This window comes from Centruroides sculpturatus, unplaced genomic scaffold (genome assembly GCF_000671375.1).
Source record: "Centruroides sculpturatus isolate CEXI.00-Female unplaced genomic scaffold, Cexi_2.0 scaffold1568, whole genome shotgun sequence".
In the NCBI taxonomy this organism is placed as follows: domain Eukaryota; kingdom Metazoa; phylum Arthropoda; class Arachnida; order Scorpiones; family Buthidae; genus Centruroides; species Centruroides sculpturatus.
In genome coordinates, this window is record NW_019385827.1 from 75,908 (window position 1) to 100,602 (window position 24,695).

A 24,695-nucleotide genomic window follows, 5' to 3' on the forward strand; every position below is an offset into this window, starting at 1 on the left:
TGTGAACCACATTGTAAAGTAACAGACGATTTTAATACATAAATTATATAATTATTCAATATTTTTGCAAGTTTTGTGAATGAAGTGCCTATTGAATTTTTATATATTTTTGTTTATAATAGCTTATCGTAATACTGTAGAAGTAGGATTTCACTTTTACGGCATCATCTATCATCAACAGCATTACGTTTGTAAATTTCTAAAACTAATTTCCCAGCTGCTTTCGGATTTATATAAGCCAGTACAGTACTTCCCTCAAGAAAAGTATGTCATGAGAACAGGTAAAACGCATCTGAATTGTTCTAGTATTATATTGTACGGTAGGAGACACGAAGCTAATTAAAATCAAAAATAATTATTTAGTGTTATTAAATATTTTCTAAATATTTAACACTTGACGTTGGCGCAACGTGTTTTATTTGGAGTTGAAACGTCAAACGTGTATTTCTGCTTGCCGTGCAAGTTTAAAGTTTGAACTTCGGCTGCAACCTCTCTAATGTAATAAAATGAGCAAAACGGTTTTACAATGAGATAACGGGGAATCATGTGTATCTTTAGTAGGCTCGGACTTAATCATGATTTTACTTATTATTCGTATCTAACTTTTTTATATTAAACTCATCCCTACGTTTAAAATTCAATTATTTGCTTTTCTATAGTAGTTAAAAAGATCGTATATTATTTAAAAAACGTTTCATTACAGACAGCGCCATCAAAATTTTAAAACGTTGCCGGGAAAGTTGAGCAACTCGTTTCTTGTTTATATATTATAAATGATTATTTGTGATTGTTATGTATTGTTTTCATATTGTTTAGCCTGTCAACAATGAATTCTTCACTTCGGACGAAAACTTTAACAGGGATGAAATGAACATCCAAAGTAAGTAACATGTTACTTAGTTTAGACTTTTTATGTTAGTATTGTTCAGAAAGCAGCTGAAGAACTACATTCAAGATTCAATTGTCAAACATTTAACTGGGATCAGATGTTTTAGAATTATACGTAACCTCCTGCAACGTAATAATATAACTTTTGAAATTAATAAAAATTTCTTGGGATAATCAGAATTGTTAAGAATTTGTATATAAAAAAAATGTATTGAAACGAAGTAAACGAGGACTATATAACTTATTTAATGACATAAATAAGTAGAGGAGAAGGTGGTATTATGGAACCCCAATTACATTTTAGTGAATTGTAAACAAGATATCATAACTACATCCACATTTTATGTTCGAAAAGTACTGGTAACTGTTAAACTAAATGTTCCCATTTGGATTTTTCGCTAGTGTAACTATAAGTATGTTTTTTGAGGCTTTTGTACAAAAACTCAGAAAGTAGGCTCAGAGAAAATCAAGTTTTAATATGAAACCTTACTGTATATTTTCAAAAAAATAGTTAAAAACAAATAGGAAAGTACATAAAATGTTAAATAATTATTTACTCCAATGTATTTTATCGAAAAAATACTTTTATAATAGAAAAATTTAATTTCATCAACAATATATATTCCATCAGCTTTTTTTTTGATATTGGCTTTCTACGTAGTGGTTTTTTTTTCACAAATTGCTCCGAACAAATGTCGACCTGCAAAGAAAGAGTTCGGAAGACTTGGGTTTACATTGGGATTACTGTAAAAGCACCAATGGGGTCCGTATTTCACGCATCGCCATCTTGAAATAACTTATGTCTGTCAAGACCAACATTTAAAAAACGTGAACATCATACAGATGAATATATACCAGTAAGTCTCTGGAACGGAACACATGCACCAGTGAACCTACAACTACACGATTTATATTTTAAAAATGATTAAATTCACTTAGCATTCAAAACTTGCGAATTTTGAAAAAAAAATTTTGCTGGTTAAATAGGGGCAACCGTTTAACTGAAGTATAACGGGTTTTCCCCTTGCTATGGATGTCTGCCTAGTGCAGTTCGATCCGCTACAGTTCGCCTTTATTATCAGTTCGAAATGGGGTGGTTCCATAATACCCGCAGTGTTCCATAATACCATTTTTTCCTCTATATATTAGCAACTTGTGAAAAAAGATGTTGCTAATATTCTTGAGAACGTTGTACAGATCAACTGAACATACACTCAAATTATGGTATTTTGATTTTAAAAAAAATCACAAAAATCCTCTGATTTTGCCATTTTATTTATTTTTATATAATCCATAGACTTTTGCTGCAGGACTTTTTCTTTTATTTTAATGATTTATTTTCCTCTCTAAAAGCATACAATTTCTTTTACGTTTCCATGATAACCACTGGAACAAACTACACAAATAATATAAACAAAAACAGATAAAGTGAAACAATTTTACACACTCATCTAAATGTCTGCTAAAGAAACTAAAGCTGAATCATTCAGTTTATGATTGTAAATGTAAAATATTTTATTTTTTAGTGCAGACAACAAATGATGCTTTGCTTTTATATGAAAAACATAAATATACTTTACCAATTTTAATGCTACAACACTATTTTAACACTGAAACTATGTTGTTTATTGAAATATAATAAGTACTTCATTATGTTTTATTTTTTAAACTTTCAGTTCAGGAGGAAGAGCACATTCAGGAATTTGATATTCACCAGAATTCAGAAAAAGAAAAACATTTTAAATATAATATCACAACAAAGAGATACGTTTCTTCGAGTAGAGAATGGAATAAAATTCATCATAACATTAAAAAAAAATATTTCAAGATGATGATCGCATTTCATTCTAAAGAAGAATTAACGTGTGAATTATGTAAACAGACATTTACAAATAAGAGAATATTAGAAACACATCTTTTCTGTCATATCAGAAAAAAACCATTTCGCTGCACAACCTGCAATGAGAAGTTTTTGTGGCAATTTCTTTTGCGAAGACACATGAAAGAACACCAAACTGAAAATAAAAACGAAATCTCTCATATGAATTTATGTTTGCAACCATCTGGAAATCGAGTGAAGTTATCTCTAAGAAATAGTAAAAAATCTAATATCAAGAGGAAAAAAAATATTCGTGGTAAGTGCGTTGAATATAATAAAAGCTGTTTAGAGAAACAGAAGAGAATACACAAAGTTTACGGCTGCAAAATATGTGGAAAAGAATTTAAGTGGAAATGCCAATGGTTAAGTCATGGAGCACGACATAATGAAGAACGTCCTTTCAAATGCGCGATTTGTTATAAGTGTTTTAAACAGAAAGGTCAACTAAAAAACCATAAAAAAACTCATAGTGAAGAACGTCCTTTCAAATGCGATATTTGTAATAAGGGATTTAAACGGAAAGACGACTTAAAAAGGCATCACGGAACTCATAGTGAAGAACGTCCTTTCAAATGTGATATTTGTATTAAAGGTTTTAATCACAAACATCAACTAAAAAACCATCAAATAACTCATAGTGAAGAACGTCCTTTCAATTGCGATATTTGTAATAAGGGTTTTAAATGGAAAGTGCAACTAAAACGCCATCATAAAACTCATACTGATGAACGTAACTATTCTTCTCAGGTATGTAACAAAAGGTTTAAAATTAAAGAAAAATAAATGTTTGATAGCTTATAAAATCGTGTATAATTAGAAATTCAACCATACTTGTGATAGGCCTATTTGTAACAAATATTTTAAAACAGAACATTATTATAATTGAAACGTAAAATTTCGTTCAATCCATACATTCTTTAAAAATAATCAGGGGTGCACAACCTGCGGCCCGCGGGCCACATACGGCCCCCTATCAATGTTTATGCGGCCCGCGGACGGTACAGGCCAAATCACTTCTTTCGAAGTTTCTAAGTGTAGAACTTTTTCCCTTTCACAATGTCATTAGCACCCAACTGTTTTATGACTTTCCCTGAGGTGAGAAATGGGGGATTGTTCTATAAATAAGTCTATTTCTATCTAACACTTTCTGGTTTAGATATCGAATATTTTAAAATGATGTTAGAACGTCATTTCCGATGTTATCGGGAAGTTTCTATTTTGGCGGAAAATCTTCAATTTTATGCTTCGGAAAACTTGCCTATTCGTCTAAATAGTGTCAAATAACAAAAATAAGTGAAAATAGCGCTGAAAAACCATGAAAATAACGATTTTTTAGCATTTGTTTACATTCTAGATTCTGATTGGTATAGTCGAATTTGAATCAATCTTTTCTGAAAAGACGCTTATTCGTCAACCTAATGTCATTCAAACTAGAAAAAAATAACCAGAGTTTAATAAAGGAATGTACAAAAAGCTATAAAACCAATAATTTACAACAATATCTCTCCATAGACAAAGAATAGAAAAAAAATTTTTCACATCAAATTTATTATTATTAAGTTGGACCAAGAAAATTAATACTGTAGTTGGAATAGAGTCATTACGACTAAAAGGAAGCCATTTGCATTAAAATATTTTGGATTTAATAATTATTACAAACCGCGTCAAGCCATAAACTTGTCAACAAAGAGGGTTGTAAAATGATTCCGTGTAGCTAGAAAGCTGCGGTTTTTTTTGTTTGAAAGAAAACAGATATATTTAGGTTATTTAAGTAGTAAATTAATTGGAACTTTTTATTTACTTTTATTTTTACATTCTTTTTTTCGTAAATTTAAAATTAAATTATTATTTTTAATTTTTATTTTATTTGAAATTTAACAGTCGTAAACTGTGATATATTTAGGACAGAAAAAAAAAAAAAAATTGATTCTAGTGCCAATTTGAAACGAGATATCGCAATTTTAATAATTATATTTAAAATATTCAGATTTTCCACTGCACTGTGTTAATCACTTTTGATTCATTTCTGAACACGGGGGTAAAACTGACGGGCCATAAATATAATTTAGGTAAGAATGGTAACCACATTTATGATGGATTAGTGTCCTGCACCTGGCATGTTGACGATCTGACTCACAAATTCTGAGAAATGGTGGAGACGCCCGGACAGGGGTCGAACGAATTAAGACCTGCCTGGCCACGTGTGCATAATAGTCTTCTGTCCCCGCCTCTTTAGTCTTTGGTCAGAGTGGATACAGAACAAAGCACGTGGTAGTCTAGCTTGCCTTATCTCAAACATGATTTGTTGCGGGCCTCAGAATTTTCGGCACAATGAGACATTGTTTTGCAGAGTGAACAGTATGGCGCCGGGCATTAAACGCAAGGTCAATCGCGAGAATCATCAGTTTCAAGAAGTGGAAGTGTGGACTAACAAGTACTGTTTTGTGCAACAGAACAACAGCATTATTTGCCTTTTGTGCAATGGAACAATAGCAGTGCCAAAAGAATTCAACCTGAAGCGACATCATGAAAGCCAACACAAGGATTTCCTTCTGCAAGGTACGGAACGCAAACGGAAAATCGAATCGTTACGACGATCACTAATCAGCCAACAAAATGTGTTCAAGAAACAATCTGGAGAATTGGATGCGGCTGTTGAAGCCAGCCTAGAAATATCTGCTTTAATAGCCAAGAATGGGAAACCTTTCACAGATGGCGATATGATAAAAAAGTGTCTTATCATCGCAAGTGAGATGTGTCCTGAGAAGACAGTGTTTTCAAACAATCAGTCTTAACCACATGACGATACAACAAAGAATCTCGCAAATTGCATCAAACATCGCATTAATCACTTGGAGGTCCGGCCCCCAGTCAGTAAACTTAATCCTAATTTGGCCCTTCTTCAGAAAAGGTTGTGCATCCCTGAAATAATGATATTTATCTACATTTCTTTTGATTGTTATATTATGAAAATTGGTTTACTTGATTTAAATCTGGAGCATTTTCATACAAAATGACCGTTTTTAAGTAGTTAAAGCTCAACATACGTCAGCTCACCCACTCTTTCTACTTAAATATAAGTATAAAATATTAAATTATTAAAATATTCCTTCACTCAAGAGAATCCAAAATATCAATAATGTGAATAAATTATCTTCCTTTCTATTTTTATGATATAAAATATACAAAATATCCATTTCGACTCGTTTTTATTAACTGTTTAATCGTATTTTTTGTTATTTGTAATTAGAATAAGTTCAGCCAGCTCTGACTTATAGTAAATATGATAGTTAGGAGCTGTACATTAATTATGTTCGCATTTTTTTCACATTTTATTTATTTTTTCTCCATTGGATTAGTTTGTCCAATGTTCCGTAGTCCCCTATCCTGTCTTCGAACGCCCAACTAAACACGATTATTTTTAAAATCTTACGAAAAATAGATACAATAAGTAGAGACAAAACATACAATAAATTTTAAAATAGTTATAATAAAATGCATAACTTGTATAAAATGTAATGAAATAAACGAACGTCCACTAAAGATCAACCACTCCGTGCCCTTTCAGTTCCCGAAGGAAAATATCTGAAGTCAACACTTTACGTGGGACTTTCTAAATCAAAATTTTACCTGATTCCATGAATTTATAACGCTTTTATTTGTCTGTTTTAACGATTCAAATAGGGCAATCGACTGAATTGTATTATTTATGATTATTCATAGTAATTCAGATTAATAAACCGTTTATATTCGCTGTAATTATTCATTATATTTTCATTTAAAAAATCACCGGTTAATCACAGGTTTCCGGTTGATAATTTATCGATTTTCACCTACATAACTCTGTTCTCGAGATTAAAGAAAGACAGTCGAGCAGACTGTCAATACAGGGAATGTGCAGATTTAAAATTTAAAAATTTTTACCCATTTAATATCACAAGTGAGGTCAGGTAACTGCTGCAAATGATAACCAATAAGTAGTAAAGAAAAGTAAATAAATCTAAATTTAATGGCGTGATAAAGGGTTTTGGAGACACTGTCTCACTAATTACTGTTTGATAGTTTTTATATGTAGACGTGATGGATCCTTTCGGGTTCAGTTGACTTCTCTTACTTCAAAATCGTAACATTTTCTTTTGCAGTCATGAATTTAAGTAGACAAAGTACATTTTAAAATTTTGCAAGGAGTAATGTAAACGTAGAAAGTTTGCAAGTGACGCTTTAAAACAACACTAGAGTCGTATACAAAAGTACATTTTACTCACCTGTATATTTTTATGATCTGAATGTTGTGATTTAATTCTTCTAGAAATTTGTTGCCTGCATTAAATTCTTTCTTGCAATTCACTAAAACTTCAAACTTTTCATCACTTCGGTTAAATGTAAATTCTGAATATTTTCTTTCTTTGTATTTTCTGAATATTCATTTTCTGGCTCTACTTTTATCTTCATTTTCTCAATTTAAAATATTCTCACTTGTCAACGATGAAAAATTTTAAAACCGCCTCGTTTGAGTTTACATTTGCATAAATAAATAAATAAAATTCATATAATAGGAAACACTTACGTCTCCTAGTTGAATAGAGTGTCATCAATCAATATCAATTAATAAATATCCACAATAATATTACTCGAATTTTAGAGCTACTTACAAAGACAGACAAGTAAACTCCGTGCTATTCTTCGTGTTGTAGCAGTCCGAAAAGCGTGACCACTCAATGTTAATAGAAGAAAGTTTAGGGTAGCATGTCACCAACTCACGTCATAGTTTGTAGCTACGAAACCCACGTGCTATATGATAAACAAATATTGTTCCTAGAACCCATCTCGTTTCTATCACACGTCTGGCAAATACCGTTGTTACATCGTCAGTCCTTTTTCTTAAGTCTTCAGTTGTTTTGTTCATCCACTACTCCCTCGGTCTTCCCTTAGGTATTCTCTCCTTTATTAGGTGCATCGATGCTATTAATTTTCGACGGTTAAGGTCGATGGGGTGGAGAGTTAATGGGGTCGTGAGTATCTCCATTTGGGCCGGGACTTAATAACGATTTTACTCGTTATTAGCAATTGTAATTTTTTTTATTATAAAACTCATCCATACTCTTAAAATTATCAAAATTTCAGATGTTCCTGGGAAAGTTGCGCAACTCATTGCTGGTTTATCCTACAGTCGAATTTCCCTTTCGAATGGGGACAGAGAGAGATAGAGTTTACATAATAATTTAAATATAATATACCTTTTAATGTTTTCACAATTATTTTGTAAATCGGCGATATTTCTCTTCGTCTTCGAATTACTTCTCTTGGAATGTTGAACTGATTAGCACAGAGAAGTTGACCCTATCGCCCCCCTGTGAGTGGCGAGTAAATGTAGAAAAGCGAAAAGAAAAGGCAGGGGAAACTAAAGGTTGGATGCTGAAGGGTGATCGTAAGTAAAAGTTGTAGTTACTGACAACCTTTCACTTTCCCGTATTAAAACGGGTGTAAAGAAACATTCACTTTAATGGTTTCAGCATTTGGAGAACAATGTACAGTACAGTAAAGATATAAAGTGTGAGTTTGTTTAGAAAGATTTTTAACAATATTTCTATGCCTTGTTCATACAAGAAAAAATGAATTAGCGGGCAATTAGGTACTTGGGTATAACTTGACACTGATTGGTGCAAAATCTCACACTAGAACAATCGAATCCGAAGGAACTAGTGTTATCAGAAAGGAAGTTTCTCCTCTCATTTCGTATGTTTCACAAATAGAATATCCAACAAATTTAACAAAATTTTGTTAAAAGTAAATTATGAGCTTTGGATTCTCGCTAAATATTCATTCTGCATTAATTGTATTTTTAATTAATTGTAATTTTTTTTTTTCCACACAACTATGAAAATTATTTTAGTGTTGTTTCGCACAAAAGATAATCAAATTTAAATTTATTTTCATTTTTCTTCGTAATTTATATCATTTATTTCATAAATTTACCTGCCTTTTAACTTTTTTTTTTAATTTTAGCATTTAATTATAAGAGAGTTAACATTGAATTATCATTCTATCTAGTATAATGTAACCGGAAAAATTTTATTAAGTTTTAAGGATATGATTAAATAGGCTTATTTTATTTTTAGTTTCTTACTATAAACATTTATAGGTGCGTTTTAAAAACAATAGTATTAACCATATAACACTTGATTTTATAGCTGAAAAGTGTCACGTGTGCTGGAGACGTGTCACCGCTGGAGTTTCTTCCGTTAACCCTTTGTTTACTGACAGGGTTTTGTCGTCCCACTGTCATTAAAATCCTTTATATTCTTCTCTATATGGGTTCTTTTGACAGTGCGGGAGTCAAACTTAATCCAGCTTCAATGTCTCCTACGTCACCTTTCTTTTCACTTTGACTTACAATATAGAAATGAACTACAGAAGATTCCGTGTATATGTGTGTGTGTGTTGGCACATTCATACACATTAAAATAAATAGAAATGGTAACATTTGAATATTCTATGTATCATTAAATATACTAGAAATTCTCCCTTCAAGCATGACAGAATATTTCTTACCAGAAAGAAGAGATTGAAGAATTAAGAAGTGCTTTAAGTCGATCTTGACGTTGTGATGCTGTTTCTGCAGCCGTTTACAAAGCCATTTTTACTTGATGTTGCTTAAGTCGATGTTCATTAAGTACATTTTTTTATTTGAAAACATATAACAAAAATTGCGATGTTTCGGAGAATCTGGAACGGATTAATGGCATTCCAATTCATTTTTATGGGAAAAATTAATTTTACATACGAGTAATTTGAGTTACGAGTTCCGTCACAGAACGAATTAAACTAGGAAGTCAATGTATCAAGATTTTCTATTGTGATAAATAAAATATTTGTGTTAAATTCTTTATTCATTTCGTAGAAAATTTGTATTCTTTGTATGCTTTACAAATTTATAAATTAAAATTTGAGTAAATTATTATCGATTGAATAAGTCAACGTAACACGTGGGCCATTTGCTAATCGGGTATTCCTCACGCATAGATTTTATATGGAAAACTGATTCCTGTTTAGTTATTAGGCACGTGAAGGAAAACCGGAAACTTTGCGCTACAAGCCGGTTAATGAGGAGCAAATTTTCGACCATGAACGAACCTAATTATCATCGAACATTATTAAATTTACTTTAGTACTGAAGTATTAGTGTATGAATGACTTTTTTATAGTAATTCATTGCTAAAGCAAACTTTAGAGAATTTAGGAACAATTTAGTCGATGACAAGTGATGCTAATTCGATCTCGTTCAAGACTATCCTGCTCTAACGCGACCCGAAACATGAGGTCACCGGAAGTTTTAGCTGGGTCGAGGGGTTTCACCACATCATCGCATCTGACACTTTGTAGCTATAAAACCACGATTTATATGGTAAACAATTATTATTCCTAGAACTTACCTACGAATAGTCATAGTAATCAAAAATTAAATTTATTTCATCGTTAAAATTTAAAATATTTTGGAAGGTCGCATCAAAATTTACCAATAAAATTGAAATTTATTTTTTTTTGGCTAAAATTTGAAAAATTTATAAACATATAAATTCCTACTGTCCTTCCTTAACTACAAGAACGTATTTTGATAGACGAAATCGTCGATCAGATATAAAAACCGTGGGGGCAAAAGGCCTGATTAACTGTGTACGAACTTCCGAAGCAAACCGGAAGTCACGTTCTTTCAATTCAAAACTTTCCCCTCGAAAGAAGTCAGATGAATGGCCTGCACGACTCTATTGTTAAAGGAACAGTATAAGGTACAGAAGCAAAACACTACTACTTTGAGCATATACTTTTAATTAAAATATAATTGAAAATTGCATCTCGTCATTAGTTTTCCAAATAATCAGACAATTAATGTTTTATAAAAAAAATATTATTGTAAAAAATATGAAAACAAATTTATAAACTATAACTTAAATATTTACTGGGAGATTTATTTTATAATCTGCTTTTTGTTTTAGAAGTTTTACTTCTAAAACCATTAGAAGTTTTTCTTCAAAAGCATTTTTTTAAAACTGTTACTTCTATGGTGGTGTATAAAAGATTTAAAAGATAGACTCGAAAAATTTAATTTTTTGTAAATAGTCTAAAAACTTCAATTGAGAATCTGCTTTTTATTTTATTTTCTATTGTTAAGGAAATTTCGGACGAAATTTAATGCAGTATTAAATGCGAACCACGCAGTACAATGCTATTTATTAAAATTAAAGGAAGAATAAATGGAAATAATTGTTTGTTTAGTTATGGAAACGCATCACTTGGGCGATCTGCCTAGTAAAATGCCTTCCGAGAGGTCTTTTTAAAGGAAACTGGTCCCTATTTAGGCGTTACAGTAGTGGAGAAAACCCAGAAAACTCCACGTGGCCATCCCACCCCAGCGAGATGTAAACCAACAACCTAACTCGCAGTGTTCAGGGCACGAAGACTGCTTGGCCACTGGTAGGCTCGGAAATAATTAAATGGTTAATATTTACATTTATTTTTTTTTTCAGAGTTAGCAGTAAACCACACAATTACCAATACGTATTACGTTGGCCCGTGTGGGACAGAAATCTCGCTTCCCTTGCCCATACACTAAACACTGTGAACTCTGACATTGTGTGGATATATTTCCGGTCACATGGCGATCTTTTGTGAAAATTAAATATACATTAAGTAATCATTCGAAATTTTTTTTTAAATTTTTGATTAATCATTACATATAAAGCGATAAACAAAGAAAAAGTTCACGAAAAACATCTTAGAGCGATTAAAAATTATTTATTTTATTAAAAATTGATTTCATAAAAATTTCAATTTATTATTAGAATAATTGATTCATTCNTGTAAATAGTCTAAAAACTTCAATTGAGAATCTGCTTTTTATTTTATTTTCTATTGTTAAGGAAATTTCGGACGAAATTTAATGCAGTATTAAATACGAACCACGCAGTACAATGCTATTTATTAAAATTAAAGGAAGAATAAATGGAAATAATTGTTCAGTTATGGCAACGCATCACTTGGGCGATCTGCCTAGGAAAATGCCTTCCGAGAGGTCTTTTTAAAGGAAACTGGTCCCTATTTAGGCGTTACACTAGTGGAGAAAACCCGGAAATTTCCACGTGGCCATCCCATCCCAGCGAGACGTAAACCCACGACCTAACTCGCAGTGTTCAGGGGACGAAGACTGCTTAGCCACTGGTGGGCTCGGAAATAATTAAATGGTTAATTAAAAATTGTTAAATGATTAATATTTACATTTATTTTTCTTCAGAGTTAGCAGTAAACCACACAATTACGAATACGTATTACGTTGGCCCGTGTGGGACAGAAATCTCGCTTCCCTTGCCCATACACTAAACACTGTGAACTCTGACATTGTATATTTCCGGTCACATGGCGATCTTTCGTGAAAATTAAATACACATTAAGTAATCATTCGAAATTTTTTTTTAAATTTTTGATTAATCATTACATATAAAGCGATAAACAAAGAAAAAGTTCACGAAAAACATCTTAGAGCGATTAAAAATTATTTATTTTATTAAAAATTGATTTCATAAAAATTTCAATTTATTATTAGAATAATTGATTCATTCCATTTTGAATACTTTGTTGGGCTGCAATTTAAATAAATTGTAAACCTGTAAATATCCACTGTCGTCCGTCCGCCCGTCTTTCTCTCGTTACTCTCGAGAATTGAGTTAGAAAGATGAGTCCACGTATTGAAACCTTAGTGACAGGCCGTAGAAAGTAGAAGCTCCGATTAACTATGTAGTATTCTGGTTTCTACGGTAAATTTGTATATAAAATTGGGGCTTCATGTCCCTAAGCTTTCCATATCTTGTCACGACTTTATCTTATTCTCTTCTCGAATTGAAAAAAGACAGACAACGGTGAACAATGAGAATTTATAAGTCCACAGTTTTTTTAAAATTGCAGTTCTATTATTATAAGCGAAATTGAAAACATAAAAATAATCAGTAAAAAATCTCAATATTTCTACCTATTGTCCTGTATAATATATTTCGTATATTAATATAAATAATACGTATTTTACACACAAAATTCTATTGCGAAAGATGACTTCGCACGTGAAGTTTTAAAGTAATAAACGAACAGAATTTCATACCACACACATCACATATCATAACGCTTAAATCGGTATTCATTTTCATATGTCTATTTAGAAAAGTTTGTGTCCGAAATGTCTTATTGCAAATTTTGCATTTATACCTTCCTGCCGGAGGATGAGCAGTCTTTTTATGAGTTTCGAATTCGACTTTTGACGTAAATTTCCTTATACAAACGTCACAACGGAAGTGTATCTGATTATTGTATGCAAGTAGATGCCGCTCCAAATCAAAACTATTTACGTAAGTTTGTTTACAGATATTACATTGATAAGTTAATCGTTTAGAGTGTATTTCTGAACAAGAAAATTGTAAATGCAATTTCAGTTTAGTTTCTGTTTTAAATCTACGTTTACAATAGCTGCAAAAATGTTCCTTTCTTTGATGAGCAGGTTGGTGCCTTAAGAGGTGAGATTTGGTGTAAAATCCCTTCTTACATACCTCACAAACGTAAGGCAGATTGTCTTTATTGTGAGAACTTTGATGACGTTTCAACCCAAAATTTGACATGAAACGTGTGTTACACACCTCACAAAGATACGGTTTTATATCAAAATGAATTCTCTGATGAATGACTAAAGAATTTTTACACGAAAACTCTTTTTTACATATATTACATTTTTGAATATGGATTTTCGAGTGAGCTTTCAGCATATTTTTAGTTTTGAATGACTTATTACAATATGCGCAAACAAACATATTCTGATGTTGAACAAAGCGATGTCTGTCAAAAGCAAATCTATTTTTGAATCGTGTTTTACATACGTGACAAAAATACTTACCACTTTCATGAGTTCTTTCATGTCGTCGTAAATAGCGTTTTGTTTTAAAATACTTGTTGCATATCTGACAGCAGTAATTGCATTCATCGGTATGTATAAGAACATGTCGTCTTAAATGCTGTCGTGTCTTAAAACTTTTGTTACACACCTGACAAGAATACTTACATTCTTCACTGTGGATTTCATGATGCCTTTTTAAATGGCGTTTCGTTTTATAACCCTTATTACATATATCGCATTTGAAAGGTCGATCTTCACTATGAATAACTTGGTGTCTTCTGAATAACGATTTCGTTTGAAATTCTTTTTTACGTATCTTACAACAATGAGGTGCTTGCTGATGTCTTCTGTGATGCAGCTCTAAAAAGCCCTTTGAAGCAAGTAGCTTATCGGAGATGTCGCATCGAAAGTTTTTCCGTTTAGATGTTTTACGAATTTCAGATGATGATGGCAAACGAAGATTTCTATGATCAATTTCGCTTTGTTTTTCGGTGTTGTGTTCCTTCATGTGTATTCTCAGTAAAAATTGCCAGAAAAATTTCTGATTGCAGGTTGTGCAGCTAAATGGTTTCTTTCCGATATGAAAGTTCAAATGCGCTTGTAGTATTTCCTTGTTTATAAAAGTCTGTTTACATAAATCACATTTGTGATTTTGTTTAGAGTGAGATGAACGCGTTACTCTGAGATATTTCCTCATTATATTTCCTTGGATGTTGTTGCATTTTCTAATTGAAGGGATGAATTTCGTCTTGTTTGCATTACACTTATTATTCTTTTGTCTTTTTGAATTGTGATGAATATCGTATTGCTCACTTTCTTCTTCCTTCTTAACTGAAATTTAAATGTTAAATACGATAATTAATTCGTATACTTTAAATTATATACTTATTGTGTTCTTTGACATATGTGAAATTCTGACTAACCTATGAGAAAATTTTTTTTCTCTCGTCATTATTTCCGTTATTTCTCCCGTTCTCACCCTAATGTCCGAAGAATAGACCCCGGATAATGAACTGCGTAATTCGTCCGTCAAGAAGGTCATCCCTAGGACGAAGTCGTCCGAGGCGACCGCGGAAGAACTCCCCTCTCCCCGGGACGTTTGTTTGTTTTTACTAATTGGTCACACCGCAGACACCTTGTAAAAGAGTAGTCTCCTGCGGGTGTCCGGTGGACGGAGACGGATGGGTGTTCCTGTATAGAGAGTAGACAAGAGGTCACCTACAAGGGCACCCTTACGGTGAGAACATTACCAAAAATGGTCAGTCATCTCCCCAGGTGATGACGACTTTAACATTAATTGGTCAAGCGATGTCTGCATTGTCGTCACCCATGACGGGGGAGACTGTCATAAATCGGGAGAAGTGACAGTTTGCGTCAGAAGAATCCTCGAGATTTCCCACGCTAAAAAAAGTATAAAAGGGGAATGATCGGAGTTCTCGAGGCGATCATCGGAGGACGCGATCATCGAAGAAAGAAGACTACAAGCGTCTACTCTGGAAGGACTTCAAGGTTTCTGATCGCCGACCTAAAGAGGTAAATACTTAGATTGTTTTTACTTCACTCTCTCTCGGTATACTCGGGACTTAGAAAATATTGTCTATCGGTATACTCGGGACTTAGAATTTTGTCGTTTGCCGATATACTCGGAACTTTGAATGAACACTAAAAAGGGATTTTTGGAAATTCTCCCCTGCAGGGGAGGGGGAAAGAGTTAAGTATTACTCTGAAGAATTCAGCTTCTACCGTACTATTTTAGATGTGTGTTATTTATATTACATAATATTCTATTATGACAATTAAAGACATACCATTATATCCTGAAATAACATTATATATGACAATGTAATGATATTTTCGATTGTCATATATATGTTATTCTAGAATATAATGGTATGTCTTTAATTGTCATAATAGAATATTATGTAATATAAGAAATTTATATTTATATCTTATTGTGTAGCCAACCGAAGAGGGGCTAAAGCCCGAAACGCATCTCGACAAATAAAGTTGTGAATTTAGAAATTTAGAAACTAATCAAAAACTAAAACTAATGACAAAAATAATCATATCTCAGACAAGTTAGATTATGTAAATTTTGACAAATATTTGTACTTAAATGATGAAATAAGATATAAGTGAGGAATAAGATATGAAATAGGATCAAATTATACTCTCAAAAACAAATTGTGAAGAGAGAACCAGTCACTACTTTTTCACTTCTGTTGTTTTGCATTAATCTGTTGTTCAGATAATCATCTTTCTGCTAATACAAATTAAATCTGTTAACAGGTTGTGCGCGACATCCCCGGACGGCGAGTCCATTCCGGACTGTCCGGATGGTATTCTGTGCTCATTTCAATGGTCCGAATCGTAGGTGCACGAAAATATGAAATAAAATGGTTCAAATTCTTACAAGATATTATTATTATTTATTGTGAAATTTTGCCGCCCCNGCGCGACATCCCCGGACGGCGAGTCCATTCCGGACTGTCCGGATGGTATTCTGTGCTCATTTCAATGGTCCGAATCGTAGGTGCACGAAAATATGAAATAAAATGGTTCAAATTCTTACAAGATATTATTATTATTTATTGTGAAATTTTGCCACCCACTAAAATGGGCTGCCCGGGGCGGGCCGCTCCTGCCGCCCCCACTACGCTACACTACTGACATTGACAGCAAAAATTTATTGCTTAAGACTATCCAATCAACCCAATTTTTTCTTGGTTCTATTCACATATTCTATTAATGTTAATATTAGTGTATGGTACGAGTGCAAAACTCAAAAAAAAACTACGCCAAGCGAGCCGTTAATGAAGTGCAAACCCGAGACCAACTGTCAATGTTCGGTTGTTTTATCCAATATACCACCGGTTGGCTTAGTATGAATTGATTCGAATGACCAAATATACACAATAGATTCTACATTTATTATGCAGTTTCGTTCTAAAAGATCTTCTTTTAGAAAACAGTAGCATAAGTTTAATGTCGCAAGTTGAGATCTCTACCATGCAGATAAGAAATTCAGCCGTGCTCAATTTAACTCATAAGCTGTCAGAGTACATTTGTATTGATTAATTCTAAGCCCGCTTATTAGTTTTTTTTAAATTTTTGCTTGTTATGTTTGCTTTGCATGTCACAGATTGTCAATAATCAATATGTATTTGTGGAAGACAAACGAACTGCCGAACTATCTGGATATAGCCTTGATGCCGCTATTAACAGCTGCTATGTACAAGTAAAGTTATAATTCATTACCTGCAATTACAGTTGCTTAATAAAGGTTTTCGATTATTTTCATCGATTAATATTTGACAGAGACCACACCTATCAGTCCTTGTTTTAAAATGACTGATCATTCTGACATCAACGCCTTCTAATTTTCAGGGAAATTCGCGAATTATATATAAAAACATTTTTAAAACCCATTACCGAATGCGATTCAAGTAGTAGTACACGGTACATCAGTATGTGCCATGACGTCAACAGTCTACTCTCGATGATGTCATGAAGTATGACGCGAGGGTCGCTTAATTATACTTTCTATATGCAAAATTTCTTCAACCTTAACACAAAATAAGAAAACAAGGTGCCTTTTAAAGAACTTGCGAGATTTTCCGAGATTAGAAGAATTTTCCGGGTTGAAAACAAACGGATATACAGGGAAAGAAGCGAATATGATTCCGAATTATGCGATTTAAACGTAATTAATCTCGACAACAAGACTTTGGAATTCGGCCCGAATACCAATAATTACGAAATATTTTATAGATACAAATTGAAAAATGTAAAATATTTTAAAGAAATTCTTTTCGACTTCCAGCTGGATTATATTTTTTTAAGCATTAGATTGAGTAAAACAAACTAAAATAGTAAACAGATTTTATTAATAGAAATTAAGAAAAATCCGATATTTAAAAAGTCCTCCGACCGAGTAAATATGTTTAAATAATGTTAAATTCTCTTCGAAATGAATTAAATTTTATGAAATTTTCGGTCCTAACTTTTAAACTTATTTTTGCATCCAGACGAACTCTCCATTGTCTTCGAGAATAGCAAATTCAAAGTTAACGGTTAGATTGAAGTACGAAAAAGTTCGAAGTTTGAGATTGAGATACCTAAATAAGGGGGGGGACGGAGAAAAATTTCGCCCCCCTTATTTAGATATCTCAATTTAAAAGACAAATTCAGTTTCGTCACAGAATAAGTAATGAAAAATTCCGTGCTAGTGTTGCCACCTTATTAAAATCGCTGACCCGGACGGCGGGTGAGGTTTGTTCGAATAGAAGTTCCTGACCCATGCGTATGTCATTTTGCAATGCGAAGAATAATGTGTTGTGCATGCTGGTTCTAAATCAGTTACAGTTAGCGACTAGGGAGACTTGGATAGGAGTAACGCGAGTGACCTAGCTGTATTGGATTTTAGAGGTGTATATATAGGCCTATACGAATAAATCGTACAAGCAAAAACAAAAAAAAAAAAAGATCAACAGGTTGCGCACGATATCCCCGGATGGATAGTAACACTATTTCGTGCTCATTTCAATCGGTCCGAGTCGTAGGTGGACGAAAATATGAAATAAAATGGTTCAAATTCTTACAAGATATTATTATTATTTATTGTGAAATTTTGCCGCCCCATATAACGTAATTTTGTCTCCCCCTAAAATGGGCCCCCCCTGCCGCCCCCACTACGCTACGCTACTATACATATAACAGCATGGCGATTGGTGAAGAAAATGACCATGCAATATATTTACATTGTCAGGCTGAGGGAAGTTTCAAAATTCAAGAAATAAATAAAAAACTTTCGCGGATTATTCTGCATGTATGTATGTATGTATGTATGTATGTATGTGTATCTGTGTAGTATATGGCACATTCTTCTTTATCCACTTTGATTCATAATAATTGTTTCGAATTTTGTCCAAAATATCTAAAGTTTTGAATGGAGATTTATGTTTTGGGGGTTAGATGCTATTAACTTTTGGTTATAGAGGTTAACGGGGTACAGAGGGTACATGTGTAATGCCACGCGTAAAATCGGAAATAATGAAGATTTTACTCGTTATTAGCATTTACAATGTTTTATAAACCTTTTCTCTAACCACAAAATTAAGCTTTTTGCCATTTTATGATATATAAAATTATATAAACACCTTTTAAATAAAATATTATTCCGGATGTTGCCACACACAATTTAAGAAGAAAAGTTAAGGATAATTGAATTTATTTACATATTAATATCAATAAATATCCAGCAGAAGTGTAGAACTTTGTAACATTGAAAATGTTAACGTCGTTAGCTATAGCATTAAGAATACAGTTTTAAAACTACAAGCACATTTTATTTTTTAAAATTTCGGAATTTTAAGTATAAAATATTATTAACTATTTTGGTGGTTGAAGGTCGGCGGAGTGGACGGATAATGGAAGTCGTGTGTATCTCCAGTAGGGTCAGATTTAATAACGGTTTTTTCTCAGAATTAGCAATTACAATCTTAATAAAAACCCACCTCTTCCCTGAAAATTAAGCTTTATGTTATCATATAATAGGTAAAAATATAACAGGTTTTTTTTTAAATAAAATGTGATGGTACCGCAAAATTTTAAATGTTACATAGGGCTAATTTTATATGTAAAGTCTGATCTTCAAAGAAGTATTTAAATTAATTAACAAATAAACTTGTAATGTGTTACTTACTTTGTACGTTCGTTTCATTTCTGTTAGAATTTCTGTCGGGAATGAAGAATTCGTTCTTGACAGGCTAAAGAATGTAGATACAACACAAAATAATATGTTATACACGAAAATAATTATGTAAGTCATAAACATGTTGTTGTGCATTAAAAAGTGCATTAAAACTAAATTATTTCTTACATATTTTGTAGAAATTAATTCCTTCTTTTTGTTTGGTGTATGGTGTTATAAAAGAATGCAAAATGTGGTCAATCTGCTGAAGGGAGATCTTCTCGGAAGTACTTTCTATGGGAAACTGGCCCTTGTTTAGATGTTGCAGAAGTAAAGAAACCCTTAAATCTCTACTTGGGCAACCCATTAACCAGGAACGAATTCACAGTCAACAGTGTTCAGGGATTTTATCTACTGGGCAACTTATTTGACCAAGGATTCCCAACTTTTGTTCCGCGAATCCCTAGGGTTACGCTAATAAAAGTTTCCAGATCCACAATAAAATCCGTTGAGTCTAGTAATATATGATTGTGTTAATTCAGATTTGAGTTATAAGGAGAAATTGTTGTAGTCTCGGATAGATCTTCTCTGACGATACAAGGACTTTCTCCGAGGCTATACACATGCTACAGTTATTTATAGACTTCAACATATACTCAGACTCATTGAATAATGTTCAGTTCTTCTTCCATCTTTTTCGTGTTCGCTGAATCTTGGCAGATTTAGCGAACACCAAAAAAATGAAAGAAGAACTGAACAAGTTACTAACAGATGTCTGGTATCTAAACACTATTTTATTGAAGAAATTAGAACTTCCAACATTAACCTTACCTAAATTTTTATCGCCATCATTGCAAAACGATGTCGTTAAAAAGTAAATAAGTTAATTTTAAAATCAACAATTAATTTTAACAGATACGAAATTAAAAAACTCAAATCTAAAATCAAAATAGTTAAAGGTAAACACGCTTATGAAGTCGACTATGATAACACACATACTCGTAGAAAATATAATAAATTGGTTAAAAGACTAAATTACCCAACTATAAAGGAATGAAACAAACTGGGAACAAATGTTAGTTGTAAACCAAAATGCTTGCATAATACCTAATTTTGTTAAAAATTTGTTATCAAAAGTTTAAACTTTTATGGCCGAACAAAAATTAATTATAATGATTTCAAAGTAAATTTAGAGGATATACTAACTAAAATAGAAATTAACGAGAGAGAACATGTCAGTACCAATTTTAAACACATTTTAGATCATTATTAGATCAGGTATATTACACTTTAACTGAAGATCCTACTTTAAATTAAGCATAAATGAAAGTTTAGTAAAAATGGTTAAAAAACTTAAAGAATCTAATTAATTAATACAAAAGATGTTGATAATATTTTTGATTACAACTGGAGAATACCCAAGTTCAACATCACAGTAATAACACATTAATTAAATGAATCTTACCTCTCACTGATTGACATTAAATTTTACGTTCTTTACAACTTAGAGAAATTCCTTTAAAATAAACTAAATATATTTGATAATTCAATTAATAGCATTAAAAACTTTGACCAGTTTATAAAAAATCTCCAAAATCTCAATATAAATAAAAATATGAGAATGTTGAGCCTGAATATAACTACCTAAGTACTGTATTTTATTATGGAGAGAAATTCCTTTAAAATAAACTAAATATATTTGATAATTCAATTAATAGCATTAAAAACTTTGACCAGTTCATAAAAAATCTCCAAAATCTCAATATAAATAAAAATATGAGAATGTTGAGCCTAAAAAATATATGTTTTTGAAATAGAAAATGAAAATAACAGCAAACTTAATTTTTTAGACATCACTGTACTAAGAAATAATAATTTCATTACCTTTAAAAAATATATAAAACCCTGTGAAGTCAGTAAAGTAATCAATTATTACTCCAGCACACCCGTGTATATTAAAAAGAACATATTCAATATGTATGCCAACAAAATCAAAACACGTACTATTACATAAGTGAAACTAGTAGGGCGTTTAAAACCCGTATAAAAGAGCATATAAGAGCGGTAAAGTATTATTACACCAAGTCAGCGGTCGCCAATCATTGCAACCAAGCTGGCTGCGAGATCTTACTCGACAGTGTCAAAACTCTTAAAAAAGAAAAATATATTATTATAAGAAAATTTTATAAACACATTGAAATTATTAAAATGCACAGAATGAAATGCACAGAATGAACCTAAATACAGGTGCAGTCAGCAATGACATCTGGCAACCATTCCTAACTAAGTAGCAAAACCCATTAAAATGTACTACCTCCCTCTATCGTATTACACTGGGCAAGTCAACACACCAAACATTCAGTGAATATTCACATTTTTTTAACCTTTCCTATCTGGCCTATGTTTTTTTTTTTTTACATTTTATCAGAATTATTTCGCATCATACCCTTATTAATTTTATACAAATTCCACCTCTTAATTATGTACTTAATTTTTTAAGTTTACCCCCTTTTTATTCTAGCACATGTTATTATACTGTTCTAATGTGTATACGGGTAGAATTAAAAGAATTTTATCTCCATTCATTACCTTTTTTCGCCTACGTCTTCTCACGAGTCGTGTTGTCGTGACTGTCACTATAAACTCAGGAAATTATGTTTTATTGTATAAACCTGTGTATACGTAACCTAAATATTTCAATACAATTGGTAAATCTATAACTCTGTAATAATTTTGCTGATAAATCTGTTATAATAGGACTGAAGACGGGTATTAAGCCCGAAATGCATATCCTTTCCTATCAATAAACCGACCTTTTTCCACTAAAAGTGTTCCTGTGTGATTTGTTCTCAACGGCAACCTTATGCTAAGAAAATACATATAGTAAAGAGAACAGCAAGCAACCAAGATCCAACAAAGATGGTTTAAAACTTAAATTGGAGCAAATTATTACTACGGAAGTGCATTTTTTTTAGAAATTGGCATTTTATTCAAGAATGGTTCCTTAAACCCGAAGGTATACATCACGATCATCGTTATACATCCCTTCAACCTCCAATGATTTACATACCTATAAGCTTTCAGAGTTTAGAGCACTAGTTAGAAAGGCATAGGAATTTCCTTTTCCCACCTCACGACTTTACTTTATCCAACATCGTGGATTTACTCGACGAGAAATTTATTCGCTCAAAAAGGAACACATTTTATAATACTCTAAAGCATTTACATTGGCTCAAAGTAACAGAGTTAAATTGTTACGATCTTCTGACTCATTGTCCATCACCCACATCCTTCGTTTACATTGACTTCATTTCAATTATCTTTTTCATTTTTGTCCCACCCTTTCGGAAACCTTATAAATGTATTTTTCTATAATAAAAATGTTCATATTGTTATAAACTTAAATAACCCAACTGTTTACTATCATTGGTCTTTCGAAGTATAATTTTAGTCCCTTACAAAACCCTGGGTTGATTCGATCAGATTGCCATTTTCATTTCAAGCTTGGCCTACTCTGGCTCGATAAAACTCTGGATCAGTCTGAACTAAACACTTAATGTTCCCACCCTTCGGACTTTCATCATGGAAAGAAAAAAGCAGAAAGTAAAAAACCATAAAATTACGACTGTTGTTTAATACAGAATACACCTAAATTTATAGTTTAATTGTGTAAAATATTTGGAAGTTTGTATCACTTACCTCTAAATCTTTGTATTCATCTGGGAGATAAACTTCTTTACAATCTTCAATTTTGACTTTAAAATTCAATCTTTTCAAAACGACTTTACATTCTAATTTTATGCCATGTTTAATGTCACGTTTCTCTTCTTTTATTTCCTTTTTCTTACAATCTGTATCGGAATTTACAAACTATTTTTATTATACAACATTCTAAGCTAAGAATTAAAATATATAAATATAATTTTAGTTTTAATTATTTAGAAAAAATATTTCTTAACAAAACTATGTAAAAATCTAAAAACACAATGTGGATATTAGCTGAATTTTATAATAAAAATTATAGACCTATAAATTCCCAGTACTCTGTTAGGCTGTTTGCCAATCCTTCCTTAATCTAGAGATTGTAGTAAGATAGATGAAACCCGAGACCAGATTTGGAAACAGTAGGCTCCATAAGCCCTAATTACCTATATACGAACTTCCGATGTTAAACGGAAGTCACATCATTTCATTTGATATACAGTATTTGTCTTGAAAGATGTCACATAGAAGGCCAGCACAGATAAAGTATGGTGTACTGTACGTTTTCCCTGAAAAGAAATAAGCTCAGCGCTTCGAAGCGTAGTGTAAAAAAACAATAATGGATGCGAAAATCTTGTGAGTAAGCATGATGTTATGTGAGAAAAGTAAAATAGCTATACAAGGAACCCCCATGTACTGTACTTTGACCCTTCAATCCGGAAGTTTCGCTAGCAACTGGTCGATAACGAGAAAGAATAAGTGTAAAATTTGAGTAGTTTTTTCTCTAGGAGCGTCTGCAGTGTCACTTGGAAAAATACATTTTTGACTATTTTTATACATTTTGATTGCTTATATTTCGGCAGATGCTTGATAAAAAGTCATTAAATTTCGCACATTAACTAAGAAAACAAGTATCTTTTGAATACTGATTTTTAGGATTAAATGACAAATTAATTTGCTCACGCAACATGCTATCAATTTTTTCAAAAGGATAAATCAGGGTCAGATGGTCTGGATATACAGTAAAACCTGTTCAAAACGGAAATCTGCCTGAACGGAAAAGTTCTTCAGAATGCAGCCATTTTTTTTTGTTTTTAAAGAAACTTGTTAAAAACAGAAACTTGCCGGACATGAAAAAATATTCGGTACCGTCCTATTCTGGTTTACACAGGTTTTACTGTATTTTATTTCATTGAATCTGTGTTTTGTATAAGACTTTTATTTCGTTTGGTATACTAAGGATACATTAGTTTAGTCAGCTTTTTTTAAATATAATTTATTTTCTCATTCACACTTCCAGAACTTTTATCCACCATCTAACGCTGGTTTACCCCGTATATAAAAAGAAAACTTATAATATTTCTTTGAGTTTTATGACTAAATTTTGCAGAATTGATAAATTTGCCAGTAATTTCCATTATATTTCAGAGCTTCATCAACTATAAATTTCGAAATTGGGCAGGAATAATCTTATAATATAATCGAGATGGGTTGATGATGATGATAATAATAATAATAACTCTCCCGTGGTCACCACCTGGTCGTGATGGGAGAGCCCAGTAATTTTACTGATCCATAGGGCAATGCAGGCTGGAGCACAAGCT

At 32.1% G+C, this 24,695-nt stretch overlaps 1 protein-coding gene across 5 annotated transcripts in view; it reads right to left on the bottom strand.

Moving 5' to 3' along the window:
* Window positions 1-24,695, bottom strand: part of LOC111642373 (zinc finger protein 345-like) — a 79,979-nt gene that overhangs the window by 48,461 nt on the left and 6,823 nt on the right. For 3 of the 5 annotated variants that reach the window (XM_023388716.1, XM_023388715.1, XM_023388714.1), the window contains exons 4-6: window positions 23,089-23,240; window positions 19,402-19,465; window positions 12,635-14,528 (exon numbers count right to left, since the gene is read on the bottom strand). In XM_023388716.1, coding sequence (XP_023244484.1) covers window positions 12,853-14,528; window positions 19,402-19,465; window positions 23,089-23,240 — 1,892 coding nt within the window. In that variant the 3' untranslated portion in view covers window positions 12,635-12,852. Of the gene's footprint in view, window positions 1-2,154; window positions 2,285-12,634; window positions 14,529-19,401; window positions 19,466-23,088; window positions 23,241-24,695 lie in introns of those variants that run through there. The other 2 variants (XM_023388717.1, XR_002759541.1) reach the window with 2 other exon arrangements.